General features: G+C 46.0%; 1 protein-coding gene across 1 annotated transcript in view; it reads right to left on the bottom strand.

The window, feature by feature from the left end:
• Positions 1-15,632, bottom strand: part of nrg1 (neuregulin 1) — a 47,875-nt gene that overhangs the window by 14,380 nt on the left and 17,863 nt on the right. The window contains exons 2-3 of the mRNA XM_083638435.1: positions 9,312-9,450; positions 5,506-5,564 (exon numbers count right to left, since the gene is read on the bottom strand). Coding sequence (XP_083494561.1) covers positions 5,506-5,564; positions 9,312-9,450 — 198 coding nt within the window. The remainder of the gene's footprint in view (positions 1-5,505; positions 5,565-9,311; positions 9,451-15,632) is intronic.

Here is a 15,632-nt window from a genome sequence, read left to right on the forward strand (position 1 = left end):
ATCAACCTCTTTTGTAATGGTTTCTACTAATTAGCAGGCACTAGTTAATGTTCGTTAACTCTTACATAACACACAGACACAGAACTGAGGAAAGACGCCAGCATAGGCCCTTTGAGAATAGACAAGACCCTCCTGACACTTTTTTAAAGGGGGGCTGTGATGAGTACAAGAGGACATTCTAAAACTCGGAAACATCGGTCATAAATAGCTCATGAACAGAATTGAATTACTGCATTTACAAATGCATTTGTTAATTACTTAGTTAACATAAAGAAATAAACATTTGTTCATCATTCATTAATGCATTAACTCATGTTAGTTAATACAACCGTATTATATAGTGTTACCGAAAAAGTAAGCTGGTAAAACTTAAACTTAAGCAAGCTAATTTTGATTTTTACTTCTGCACAACAGAAATGAAATACTTAAACATATTTGAATACATAATGATATAAAATGCATTACTGTGTATTCATCTGTAAGGCACTACTACTGCAGTGATCTGGCTTAGTGCAGTGGCATGCACATGCAAACATCACTGTGCTTGCATCTCTAGACAGTCAGTAGACTGGCAGTCAGTAGACTGTCAGCAGTCAGTAGACTGTCAGTAAGCCAGGATAAGGATACAGGTCAATGCTACACAACTCAGGCTAGCATGCTGTGAAGATCATGCAACATTCTCAACTCACTATCCAGATCTACAATGTCAATACCAAATTATTATTTTTTATATATACCGTATATTATATATGCACTCATTTCTACCATGCCTCGTTGCTTTACTGTACCCTCGAGGTCTCGCACTTATTGTGCTAATATAGGCTATATGTACTAAGTGCCAATGTCATTTTCCTTTCTCTATTTCTTTTATGATTTTGCAACACATCCTCATTCCCTACACATCCTATGTTGACTCACAGGGTTAGCCTTTCCTTCATTTTTCGACGCAACCTATGCAAAGGATCTGTAATTGGCTCGTTTTGTAATTTGTAATGTAATTCTGTAATTGGCTCGACGAAATTCCCACCCTTCCCTGCACCCTGAGTGCACCGGGCTTAATTGAATGAATGTCACCCTCCTGTGGCGTTGATTTCAGATGATGTGGGAGTTGTGTTAGACTACCCTTCACGTCCAAAAGTGACGCGTTGGTAGTAGTGACACAGAGGCAATGAGAACAGGCTGGATTTGATGATAAATGGGTTATTTGGCCTCTTTGCAGTAGAGTTCCATGACAAGACACATGCTGTTTCAAAGAAAAGCATGTCATATAGGTTATTTGATGAAATTCTTGTCATTTCTTCCCGAGCTGTGGGCCATGTTTTCTCTAAACGGCAGTTTAGAGCACAGCAATTGAGCATCGCTGAACGTCGCGTTACGTTCCATTATCGCTGGATGCTGATTTTGGACGTTGTCGCTCATAAAAAGTACAAAATACTAGTTTAATTTAATTTGCGCCAATTTCATTTTCTCTCAAGACATGATGGAGGTAGAAAAACAAGAGCTAGCAGTACTTTCTTGAGCCAGTGATGGGGTCAAAGTTGAATAAAAGAAAAAGTCTTGGCGATGGGCGTGACACCATCGTCGCTGGAAGTATGAACATTATATCGTTGCCACCAATGATGGAATATGATTATGGTTGGGCGCAACCACCATAAATCGCTGTACTATAAACTGCCCTTTATGCCGGGCCCAGACGGGGTCCACTCACTATGCCCACAACTCGCAATACCGACAACCCGCAATGCCGATCGCCCGCTAATCTGGTAACATCTGAAAACGACTTCGTCCCTGCGCTGTCCGTGGTCCTGAATCAGCGGAGGTTGTCGATTAAAATTTGTCAGCACGAATTGCCTTGAGACTGGGTTCAGGGTTATCGGCATTGCGGGGTATCAGCATTGCGGGGTATCAGCATTGCGGGTTGTCGGCATTGCGTGTTGTCGGCATTGCGTGTTGTCGGCAAATAGACGTAGCACCGCTCAGACTACACAAATTCAGCCCGATCTTAAAACGATTTGGTTGCGGGCGACATATTTACAGCGTCGGGCCCGAAAATGACCGTCGTGAACGACGGACGGACATCTTTACTCTTGTAATGTGACATCAACAAAGACCAGCATCTGGGACGCCTCACGACACCCTGACGAAGAGACTAGCATGGCAGTCTTTTTGGTCTTTTCTCGCCTAGTTTGGCAACTATTACGACGAGTTCCTTTTGACTTCAGCTTGAAGTGTGCCATGGCTTCTGCAGCAGAAACACAGAGCATCTCCGCCCCGTGACCATAGCAACCCATTCGTTCACTCTGCCTGCCTGATGGTACGTGTCCACCACGGCATGTGTTTTCACGCGTCCCATTCATTATGTATTGGAGGCAGCCAGGCAATGCATTGTGGGGCAGGCAGGGAGTTCTGCGAGCCCCGCCCGCCTGTTCATTTGCATAAATTATTGAGCCAGATACTTTGTGCAAATGAGGCCCGTGCCTCCCGGTGGCCCGCGCCTCCTGGTGGCCCCGCGCCTCCCGGTGCCCCACTCCTCCCGGTGGCCCGCGCCTCCCGGTGGCCCGCGCCTCCCGGTGCCCCGTCCCTCCCCAACTCTTATCTGATCTTTTAAACGAACGGTTGTGAACCCAAAACAAAGGCACAGGGAGACTCAGCATGGCCTATTGTAGGCATCAATGTTTATTCTACGCTTCAAACCGTTGAGGACAGCCCACAATGGGGAACTCGGCGTTCAACCAATCAGGTGCAGCAAGGAGCAAACATCGATTTTGTGGAAGCGGGGCGGTCGGGCTTGAAAACACACGCTGTTGTGGACACGTACCATGAGAGAGGAGAGGGAGAGCCGCAGCAGCACGCTGCGAGCGACAATCTATTATTATAGGCTACAATATACTGTACCAGCTATTAATAGATTTTGTAACATGGCTATTTCTGGCTTTCTGCTGTGGCGCTGTGCTGTCTGCCTTGCCTGCCCATGTGCTGTCAGTCATGGTTTCACTCCAGGAGGTTTTCAATTAGGATTTTGTTTTTCACTGCGTGAGCAGTGCATATGACTTTGGTGGTAACCTACAAATGTTACAAAATGACGGGCCTAATGACAGGCCTATCACACATGATAAATTACTTTTTTGATCATTCGATACACCTGTTTGACAATTGATGCCCAAAACATGACAAAAAATATTTTATTGTATTTTTATATCAAAATCAAATTAATTTTTTCTTCCTAGAAAACATAAAATCTTCAGTGGTGACTTCATTGAGTACCAGTAGACATACTTAAAAATACTAAGCAGGGGCGTCCCGATGGCTCACCTAGAGCGCGTACCACTAAGGCCTAATCCTTCACATGGCCGACCGGGGTTCGACTCCGACCTTTGGCCCTTTGTCATGTCATCCCCTCTCTCTCTCCCCAACCTTTCTGTCAATCTACTGTCCTATCAAATAAAGGCAAAAATGTAAAAAACAAACAAATCTAATAAAAAAACTAACCAACATTTTTGCCCTTCCAATCTCAATGATCCGATGATTTTTCTCTCTCTCTGGAGTGAAAACACGTCTTCTCACAACAAGAACAAGAACAACAATAATAATCATCATCATCATAATCATAATAATAAAGTATGTAACCAACAATAATTGGCTAGATAATTAAAGACCCCATGAAAAAAGAAAGAAAAAAACCTCTCTGATGATGTTGTTGGACTTGTCGCCTACTCACTAATACAAAAAGGGGGGAAAAGAATGAAAGAAAAAGCTTTCTCGAAATGTAATTACTGTAAGTGTGTCTCTTTCCAGTAAACAGCACATTTTGGTTGAGGACTCATCCTCACTACACATCTACAAACATTTCATCCAGATACATTTTGATGCACCTGGCCTCCATTTTTCCTTTTGTACAAAATCACTTCAGCTAGCAGCATGGGACAAAGGTGTGTTTTTGGCTGAATCTCACCTAAAACTCTTCCCAGACGGGGGCAACAGAAACTCTTCCCAGACAGGGCGACAGCGGTGGAGAATATTCCTCCAAAAGTGTGCAGGTTTGACTACTGTAGAAACTTTGTAGAAACGTTGGCCGCTATAATCGGGAGAGACCATAGAACATTTCACTCGGACCAAAACTTAAAAAAACGACATCGAAAATTATTTTCTTTAAACCCGCATTTTTAACGTTTTGGTCCCAGTGAAATGTTATGTGATCTCTCCTGTTTCTAAATATATCTGTACCGTTTGGTTTGAACCAGTAAAACTATTTTTATATGCATTTTACGAAATGTGTATGGGAAAATAAATGGCGGAGGAAAATCTCTGGTACAGTGCTGAAGCAGGAAGTAGGCGGTCACTTTGCCTCTCTATGATATTGGCTATTTATTGTCAAATTTGTCCATTTTACAATGGCAGAGCTTCCAAATGAGCCGTTTGGACTTCAGAGAATTCTTTCCTTCTTGTCCCTGTCTGGAGCTGCCGTGGAGTTGTTAAGACACAACAACAGAAACAACCTGTTCTTGGTAAGCCTCAGAGAGAAAAAAAAAAGATATATATATATATATATATTTTTTTTTTTCACACAGCTTTGAATGGACCTCAAGGATAAACACTGGGAACACCTTTAAACCACTGGTCTCTCTCAGTAGGTAATCAAGTTCTGTCGGCCATTCATGCAAATTGCATTCATCAGACAATCAGGGATTCAAGTAATTGTAGAGTTAAAACTGCAGTAAACTTAGCCTTAAAATCAGTTATTGTTATTATTATTATTATTATTATTATTATTATTAATATTATTATCTTACTAAAAACTGTGTTTTTGGTGTGTGGATTTCACTTTCACTTGAGCAAAGTGAAAGGGCCAAAGTCACACCCTCTTCTGAATTAGGCATACAAGCCAAGGGTCCTGGTGAAATGTTATATAGTCTCTCCTGATTGTAAATATAGCTGAATCGCTTGGTTTCTATATGCATTTTACAAAATGTCTAAGGAAAAAAGAATGGCGGATGAAATCCCTTGGTTCGTATGCCTAACCCGGAAGACGGCGCGACTTTGGCACTCTATTGACAGGTGCTCTTAGTTAATCTTCAGAAGAAATATGTACGTGTACAGTAGTAGTACTTTTTGTTGTTGTAGACAGAGTAGACGGCTTCTGAAGTACTGATGCAGTTTTTTGTTCAATTCCTTATCTACATAAGGTAAGGATGGGAACGTTTGGCAATAGAAACGTTTGGTTTCTTCCACTTGAGTAATGTAAACATGCAGATTTCCTATTTCTTTCTTCGACAGTGCCATAAACTGCTTTAAACTGCTTTAAACTGCCATAAACTGCTTTAACATAAGTAAGTAAATAAAACAACGAAAAAAAGTCAACATGCCAAAAGAAGGAATGGGCAGCATAAAACATAAATGTGATAACTTCATCTGTCTGGAATCTGAAGAGAAAATGAAGCAACAGGAAGTGCTGATAGAACATGCTCCAATCCAAGCACAGACAGGAGTAAAAAAAAATAGACATACTGTAAAAGCTGGCCATTACGTAGTTTTGGCAGCGATCACCAGTAAATTCATTTGGGCACCTGAGAGGGAAACAAAAAAGTCACAGAGAGAAGAGAGAGAGAGAGAAGAGAAGAGAAGAGAAGAGAAGAGAAGAGAAGAGAAGAGAAGAGAAGAGAAGAGAAGAGAAGAGAAGAGCAGTGAGTTCACACCAGAGTTGTTAAAGAGCCATGACATGACTTCCACATCACTGGTGTTGTCAGGAAGGGCGAGCGAGGCGAGTATCTCACCAGTCTGTCAGCTCTGAGAAGACGTCAAACCTGAGCTCTAGTCACCATTCCACCAGGTCCGTATATATACACAAATACATTGAATCATGATCTCCAATTTGGGGAGACTAAACAAACAACAATTAGATTTGTCCAGAAGGAACAATTCCCAGCGTATCAATAACATAACTGTATCACTTGATAAAACCATGTGTAAACCTAGCTCTCTAAACATCCATCCACAATAAATTGTCAAGACAGATGACACTGGGTTGTTCACAGTGGGTTGTTCACACTGGGTTGTTCACACTGGGTTTTGGGTTCATGACTCTTTTAGCTAGTTTCTTGACATCGATTCCTAGTCTATCCAACCAAGCACCTGCAGAGGGAGGAGGTTAAATGTACAACACTAACACGTGACACACAATACATATGAATTATATAACAAACACACAAACATCTTAATTGATCATAGTTTAGTTTGTTATTTCGCTGAACCGAGTGCAATTCCAAATAATGGACTGTCAAAGGACTTGAAAGATATTTGATATAATTATCTTATCATGGGTGATTTGATTATCCGTTGAAACTAGCCATAATGGAGGCATCTTTAACCATGCGGTGCCATCCGATTGATAAAAATGTACGTACAGTATGTCGTCTAGAGTTTAGGCCTGCAATTATTTTGGTAATTGATTCATCGGTCGACTATTTCATAACAAAATAAGTCAGTCCAGTCATTTGGGTCCTTCTCTCATGGGCAAGGTGTACACACGTTGCTTAACGTTCACTTCCAGCGTGCATCATCTAATCATTCGCGCACATCAAAGCAAACTACTTCCACATTTCGCTTCGTGCATTTGCTTTCTCTACATACATACAAGCGTTGGGCGGCTTGCAAGCCGCTGCCATTCTCGCTGTGTCTGTCCTGTGTCGGGCTGCTGCGAAGTGCAGAGGACTGAAGGACTGGCCTCTCTCGAGCAGAGAGGGGAGGGGGGAAATCGGCTGTGTTTATTACGCTGGCTTGACGCTGCCTGGATACTAGGCTACTCTGCACTGCAGCCCATGAGCGAATGTGAAGGATACAACATACTCTGAAGTCAAACGAGTGTGATTTATTGTGTGACAAGCGAACTTATTTCACCATCGGAGTTTTGCCGACCCCCAAAATAAGCCCCCCCCCCCAACATACAGGCTATTTGACGACTATATTCACACATGCAGCGCTCAGGTGTGAAGGGAAATGTCCGATATTGACTTACAGGTAATTTTCCTGTAAGCATGTGTGAAAACGGCTATACAAGCACAAATACTTTGAAGCGCATGGCGCAGGGGTGTGGACATTCAGCCGTATCTCAACAACCCGGCTAATTATTTTCAACATAGAAAATGGTCCTACACCACCACCTAAACCACCCACACTAATCCTTCTAGTTACTCCCCGTACCCACCCCTCGAACCCTGACTCGCTATGACCTTCCTATCACTAGCTATGGTCACGTTCCCCTAGCCCCACCCCATTCCCTCACCACGGCCCTTCCCACCACCCACATCCCCCGGCCTGGCCACTCCCTCTACCCACCCCTGAAACCCTGACTCTCCTATCCCTAGCTCTCTTTTTTTTTTGCCACTCGCGGCCCACCTGCATGTGTAACCGAGGTGAATCAGCGCGGATTCCTCGTGAGTCCCGAGTGGTAGCGAGTGGATTGGTTAAACTCACTCCCCAGGTATAAAGGCATGTTGATCAGCTCCGCCAAGGGAGCTAGCTCTCTTGGTGTTGCGGTTAACATGTCGGACTCCCAAGCCGAAGGTCGGCGGTTCGTATCCCACCCCTGGGCAAGCCCTTAACATGGGTTGCTGCCGTTACACACGCAGTACCTCCACAGCTGTGGCTCACACTTTGGGAGTCACTGGTCTGAATCTAATGTGTGACCATAATAACATCACTGTCATCATTCAACACCAAAGAGGATAGAAATTGTGAAAACTCAGGCAGGAAATGAACCCTTGAATTTGGGGGACGATAGATAACCACACATAAAAACGGGATCTGAGAATCCCATTTTAAACGTGAAATCTCAAAGCTAGGAATGGTTAAAAGCAATCGGGCTACATTTTAAATGCTTCTTAAAAATAATATTATTTGCTCTCTATAAATACGAAAATCTGTGTGAATGTGCCTATGTATACTGTATGTACACAATGTTTCTTTTTATGAGACCCCTGGTCAGATGAACATGTTTATTATAGGATGATGTTATTTTGTTCAGTAGCATCATACAGTACGGCCATGCAAGCACTGGCTGGCCCTAGATGGCTCTGTAATGGAATCCAGATTGCAGGAAGGAGGAGCCCGTGTAAAACCCTGCTGAAATAGATATATTGGTGGGAAATGCTGGGTCCATTTTAGCAGCTTGCAGCGTTTCAGAGGCTGGTGGGACAGCCAGGCCTTTGTAGTCAGAGGGGGGGGGGGAACCAAAAATAGAAGAAATGGAGCCGGGAGCTGATGTGGTGTACATGCTGATGTCCTTGCAGCAGGAAACTGAGTCTCCCAGCACGTCCTCACAAGGGAAAAACGACAACAGCAACGGTCGTTTTTTCAAGTGGGTTCAAATGACCAATGTTCACGAATGCGACCTCTTGTGTGGTCGTGTGAGTAAAGTGCACGCGTGCAGTGCATACGCCGGAGTCTCTTGTGTGGTCGTGTGAGTAAAGTGCACGCGTGCAGTGCATACGCCGGAGTCTCTTGTGTGGTCGTGTGAGTAAAGTGCACGCGTGCAGTGCATACGCCGGAGTCTCTTGTGTGGTCGTGTGAGTAAAGTGCACGCGTGCAGTGCATACGCCGGAGTCTCTTGTGTGGTCGTGTGAGTAAAGTGCACGCGTGCAGTGCATACGCCGGAGTCTCTTGTGTGGTCGTGTGAGTAAAGTGCACGCGTGCAGTGCATACGCCGGAGTCTCTTGTGTGGTCGTGTGAGTAAAGTGCACGCGTGCAGTGCATACGCCGGAGTCTCTTGTGTGGTCGTGTGAGTAAAGTGCACGCGTGCAGTGCATACGCCGGAGTCTCTTGTGTGATCGTGTGAGTAAAGTGCACGCGTGCAGTGCATACGCCGGAGTCTCTTGTGTGGTCGTGTGAGTAAAGTGCACGCGTGCAGTGCATACGCCGGAGTCTCTTGTGTGATCGTGTGAGTAAAGTGCACGCGTGCAGTGCATACGCCGGAGGCGGGAGCTATGTAGCCAGGAAGTAGCGGCGACCTGTGGCGGTCTTTAACGTGACAACAGTCTGATATTGAAATAGCTCCCTGACGCATATGGTGTGCGTCTTCGTCTTTCAACCGAGAGGACCGGGTTTGCCTCCCAACGTGGCCGTTTTCAACAGTACCCAAACCATAACCCTAACTTTCCCCACGTTGTTTTAGTTCACCACCAATGCTACGGAGCCCGTTCGCCTTCACCCGTGGCTCCGAGACACCAGCGGTCTTCTGATCGTTCCTGTCCCGACAACATGTTGAAGTTGAAAAGGTAGGTAAGAGTCGGTACTCAGTGTTGAGTTCCCCGTCCTACCTGCAGAGAAACTTGGTGCTGCCTGGCATGATCTCCAGGGTGAAGCACTCCCCTCCATTCACACAGTAGTTCTTCTGGGTGTCGTTGCAGCGCGTCACATGACTGGAGGTCTTTCCTGCAGGGGTGGTGCTGGTGGCAGCTGCAGAAGACACACAGCACACAGGCACAGGGCCCTGGGGTTGTTAAGACACACAGGACACAGACACAGGGCCCTGGGGTTGTTAAGAATAACTAATAAAGCAAGTTATTGATGATGGACAGCCTAGATATCCCTCTCTCCCACAGCGTAACAACCTATGGGCGCACCATGGCTGCTCATGATTCATTGCCAATGCCGTTTCTGGCTTATCTGTATAAAAAGGAAATTCAATAAACAAACCCTAAAACTTCTGCTGTGGTTTGCGGTGTTTTAATTGATTTGCATATTGAGGTAGTTGCATGCAATGTTTTGCGTATCTTACTATTGATTGTATTTAAGCAGACGCAGCTGGCACAAATTGAACTGATGAGGCAGTGAGACAATTGACATTGATGGCCAAACAGACTGGCCAATGAACTGCCTCATGCTGGCCCCATGGGCCAATAGGTGCTGTGGGGGAGGGCCTTTCTCTGGACCTAGCCTCCCTGCGGTCCAGGTGAGGCTTAGATATTATGATGTGCAGAGAGCCCAGTATTTGTATTTGAATAAAAGTGGAAATAGGCGTAGCAATCCTTTTTATTACACTTCTCATTTTACGATATTAAAGTATTAAAGTAGGTGTCATTCAATAAACTATTCCGCAAAGGACGGTTCCCACGGCGGGTCTTGAACCCCGGTCTCCCAGACCACAGACGAAAATATCAGCTCCACCAGACAGACCTGCAGTTATCCATGACAGACAGCAGAGCAGAGGGGAGAGATCACCTCCACCAGACAGACCTGCAGTTATCCATGACAGACAGCAGAGCAGAGGGGAGAGATCACCTCCACCAGACAGACCTGCAGTTATCCATGACAGACAGCAGAGCAGAGGGGAGAGATGGAGACAGCATCCCGCTACGCTACGAGTCCCGACCTTCACGCTGTTATTTGATATGTTTTTTTTCTTCCAAAAACAAATAATCTGTAAACTATTTGTATTTGCATTAGGAAAAACCCCCACTATTTGTGCTTTCCAAATACTGTATTTGTATTCGGCTCCACCTCGACTAGATAACCCTCTCTCCCTCAGCATAGCTATGGGTGCACGATTGCTGAATCACGGTGGGGGAAGAGGGAGGGAAGGCCTACAAGTTGCCTCACCACGATATCCAGGAACTGCAGGCAGCATGACGCTCCCCAGCCACCGCGAGGCGCCGTTCCCCCTCCAGGTGGATGAGGAGACAGACGGCAAGGGAGCAGAGCCAAGGCGAGGCAGACGATCCTGTGTGGGCGAAGTAGCAGAGGAGCCATCCAGGAGAGTAACCGCAGCATATCGACGGGCACTAACACGTGGATATGGGGCAGAACCTGGAGCTTCTGCCTGACTCTGTGAGCATACGATATCCACATTCTCGTGGTCGATATTACTTGTACTTGGTGGTGTCCGCTGTGGCCAGTGATTGTAGTAGCTCCCAACACACACTGTGGATCTTCTCCAGTTATTGCCAAGCCATTCTGTTGTGCAGAGTGCTGGCTATCGTCTGGGTCCCTAGGGCGCCGGGAAGAGTGTTCCGCGGGTGGCAGCAAGACGAGCGGAGACGAGAACCGGTGGAGGACCTGGGCGAGAGGAGAGGATAGCAACTACAGGGCGACTGTAACACCAGACTGCGGTCACTTCCAGAGACTGCCTTGGCTGCTGCAGGACTGAGTTTTATGATTTCATCTTTGACAAATTGGAACCGTTTTATATTTTTAGACATTTTATATTTTTAACTTTGTTGGGGAACGTTTTTACACTATTTAGTGAAAATAAATATACATTTAAACTTTTTGCTCCTTGTCGGTGGTTTTACTCAGCGCTGCTTGCCTCTCGTATTACCTGGGGTATTGTTTGGGTGGTCAGTTTATTCAAATCCAGTGACTAACGACCCCTTTTACAAGTTAGAACACTCATAACCAAGCACTTGCTTAAATCCACTCTAACCATAGGACCTCCATCTAATAAGCATCTTGGAAAGATATGATAAAGTCCCTTTGGCAAATCCATCACTTTTGTTGTTAAAATGCTGTTTAATGCAAATGAAGCCCAACATGCTGTATTACTGTATATCCCAGAGGTAGCCATATGACCTTGAGCAACGCTGAAATGCAGCAAAATGGAAGTATACATAATACAATAAATGATATCAATTAAAACAGCACATTTATCAAAACACGCCACGGTTAAATGATCTTGTCAAACAACACGGTAAGTCAAAATAGAAGATAAAAATGAGGAGTCTGCCAGGTGTGGAACTCCGAAGCTCACCTGCGAGGTTTCTCAAAAGTTTCGCCATGTAGAAGTGCATTTCCCCCTGTCCAGCTAATCCGAGTGTCTAGTTATACACGTTCACTACCTGTCCTCTCTACATCTGCATCTATTAAATAAGCAGGTTCTTCTTACCCTTCTGCCTGAACTGGACAGTACTTCTGCCAACAGAAGTCCTATGCATCATAAATGCACCGCTGCTGTCAAGAGACTCAGGGAATGAGCTCTCACCTTTCACAGACACAAATATGCACAGTGACACAGACAGTGACACAGACAGTGACACAGACAGTGACACAGACAGTGACACAGACAGTAACACAGGCAGTGACACAGACAGTGACACAGGCAGTGACACAGACAGTGACACAGACAGTGACACAGACAGTGACACAGACAGTGACACAGACAGTGACACAGGCAGTGACACAGACAGTGACACAGGCAGTGACACAGACAGTGACACAGACAGTGACACAGACAGTGACACAGACAGTGAACACAGACAGTGACACAGACAGTGACACAGACAGTGACACAGACAGTGACACAGACAGTGAACACAGGCAGTGACACAGACAGTGACACAGACAGTGACACAGACAGTGAACACAGGCAGTGACACAGACAGTGACACAGACAGTGACACAGTGACACAGGCAGTGACACAGACAGTGAACACAGACAGTGACACAGACAGTGACACAGACAGTGAACACAGGCAGTGACACAGACAGTGACACAGACAGTGACACAGGCAGTGACACAGACAGTGACACAGACAGTGACACAGACAGTGACACAGACAGTGAACACAGACAGTGACACAGACAGTGACACAGACAGTGACACAGACAGTGACACAGTGACACAGGCAGTGACACAGACAGTGACACAGACAGTGACACAGACAGTGACACAGACAGTGACACAGACAGTGACACAGGCAGTGACACAGACAGTGACACAGACAGTGACACAGACAGTGACACAGACAGTGACACAGACAGACAGTGACACAGACAGACAGTGACACAGACAGTGGACCAGACAGTGACACAGAAATGATGCAAGCACAACTCAGATGCCATGGCCTGACAGTGATTAGAGCCAAGGAATGACGTTATCAATCAATCACTCTACCATGTAGAACTTTCACAAGAACAACTAGAAATACTGTACAATCATGCATGTCTGTCCAGACTCATACAAGCACAAATACCTTGAAGGCCACAGGTGCAGTGGTGTGGCCATTCAGCCCTATGGCACTTTAGCCATGTTTGGGAGCACCTCAGCAACACGGCTAATCATTTTCAATGTGGAAAATGGTCCTACCCCAAAAACCACCCACATCCCCCCAACCACTGCCCCTACCCACCCTTCCAACCCCGAGTCTCTACAACCTTCCTATCCCTAGCTACGGCCCCTTTCCCCTAGCCCCACCCCTTTCCCGCACCACGGTCCTCCCCACCACCCAGAGCCCCCCTATCCGCTCCCTCTCCCCACCCCTCGAACCCCGAGTCTCTACAACCTTCCTATCCCTAGCTATGGCCCATTTCCCCTAGCCCCACCCCTTTCCCGCACCACGGTCCTCCCCACCACCCAGAGCCCCCCTATCCGCTCCCTCTCCCCACCCCTCGAACCCCGAGTCTCTACAACCTTCCTATCCCTAGCTATGGCCCATTTTCCCTAGCCCCGCCCCTTACTGATCACACCCCCTCCCACCACCCACATCCCCCGCCTAGACATTCCCCCAACCCCACCCCTCGAATCCTGACTCTCTACGACCTTCGTATCACTAGCTGCAGCCTTTTTTCCCAGCCCCGCCCCTTCCTTGACCCCCACACCTCCCACCTCCCACATCCCCCTAGCCACTCTCTCTAGCCACCGCTCAAACCCAGACCCCCAATCACCTTCCTATCCCTAGCTACGGCCCACTTTCTCTAGCTCCACCCCTTTCCCTTACCACGCCCCCTCCCACCACCCACACTCCTACCGCACCCCTCGAATCCTGACTCTCTACGACCTTCCTATCCCTAGCTATGGCCCCTTTTACCTAGCCCCGCCCCCTTGATGGAACAGACGGACATGCGGCCACAGTGACCTTAACTTTGACCTTTGTCCACCAAAATCTAATCAGTTCACCCTTGAGTCCAAGTTGAAATTTTGTTAAAGCGTTCCTGAGATTATCGCGTTAACGAGCATGAAGCAAGCAGTCGTGAAGTCACAGTGACCTTGAACTTTGACCACCAACATCTAACCAGTTTACCCTTGAGTCCAAGGGGATGTTTGAGCCAAATTTGAAGAAATTCCCTCAAGACGTTCCTGAGATATCGCGTTAATGAACATAAAAATGGCGGTTGTGAGGTCACAGTAACCTTGAACTTTGACCTTTGACCACCAAAGTCTACTCATTTCATCCTTGAGTCCAAGTGGAGGTTTGAGCCAAATTTGAAGTAATTCAGTAAAGGCATTCCTGAGATATCGCGTTAACGAGCATGAGTCCAAGTGGAGGTTTGAGCCAATTTGAAGCAATTCCGTCAAGGCATTCCTGAGATATCGCGTTAACGAGCATGAGTCCAAGTGGACGTTTGAGCCAATTTGAAGCAATTCCGTCAAGGCCTGAGATATTGCGTTAACAAGCATGAAAATGGCATTTGTGAGGTCACAGTGACCTTGAACTTTGACCTTTGACCACCAAAATCGAATCTGTTCATCCTTGAGTCCAAGTGGACATTTGAGCCAAATTTGAAGCAATTCCTTCAAGGCGTTCCTAAGATATCGCATTAACGAGAATCGGACGGACGGACGTACATACAACAACCCGAAAACATAATTCCTCCGGCCACGGCAGAGGCAATGATCTTTTGTTAAGCATTGTCTAAGCGTAATAACTTTCTTTTCTTTTTTAAGATGAGTACTGCTGCCTCCATCCATTCCCTGATGTTGGTTAGTCTCTTTTCCTGATTTGTAACAGCAGGTTTTTTCTTCTTTGTAAAATCTTCAGGCTGCCTAAGCTACATTTTGAGCTTCCTATGGACATTTTCAAATGTCCCCAAATTATCAATACAAAACCCATTACTGCCACTGATTGAACTGGCAAAAGTCAGAATGTACAATGCATCAGTAAGCATTGGATACATTAGAAATTGACAACCATAAATGTAAACATCCGGTGGAAATCAGCTGCCTGCTCCTTTAAAATAACTGGACTTCACCCACTAATTCAAATGAAGTGATGGAAAAATAAATATGGAATAATATACACACTGAAAATACACTTAGTGGCTTAGGTTTTGAATGTGTTGGGGTTGGGGTGCCAACTGAGGAGTTTAAAGGGATAGTTCACATTTTTTAAAGTCTAGCACTATTTGCTCCTTACCAATGACGATGTTGATTGGTCGAGTTCTTTCTCAGCACAATCCATCCTGTTCCTCATAGCAGCTCTGGAAAGTTGGGCAAAAACGAACGCAGGGTCAACGGTGTCACGCTCCTGTAAGTAACAGCTGACTGAGGCTCATTAAAATTTCATCCCCAGTGCACACACACACACACACACACACACACACACCCACACACACACACACACACACAGTGCACACACACACACACACACACACACACACACACACACACACACACACACACACACACACACACACACACACAGTGCACACACACACACACACACACACACACACACACACACACACACACAGTGCACACACACACACACACACACACACACACACACACACACACACCCACACACACACACACACACACACACACACACACACACACACACACACACACACACACACACACACACACACACACACACCCACACACACACACACACACACACACACACACACACACACACACACAC

The sequence above is a fragment of the Poromitra crassiceps genome (assembly GCF_964638095.1).
Source record: "Poromitra crassiceps genome assembly, chromosome: 6".
Classification (NCBI taxonomy): domain Eukaryota; kingdom Metazoa; phylum Chordata; class Actinopteri; order Beryciformes; family Melamphaidae; genus Poromitra; species Poromitra crassiceps.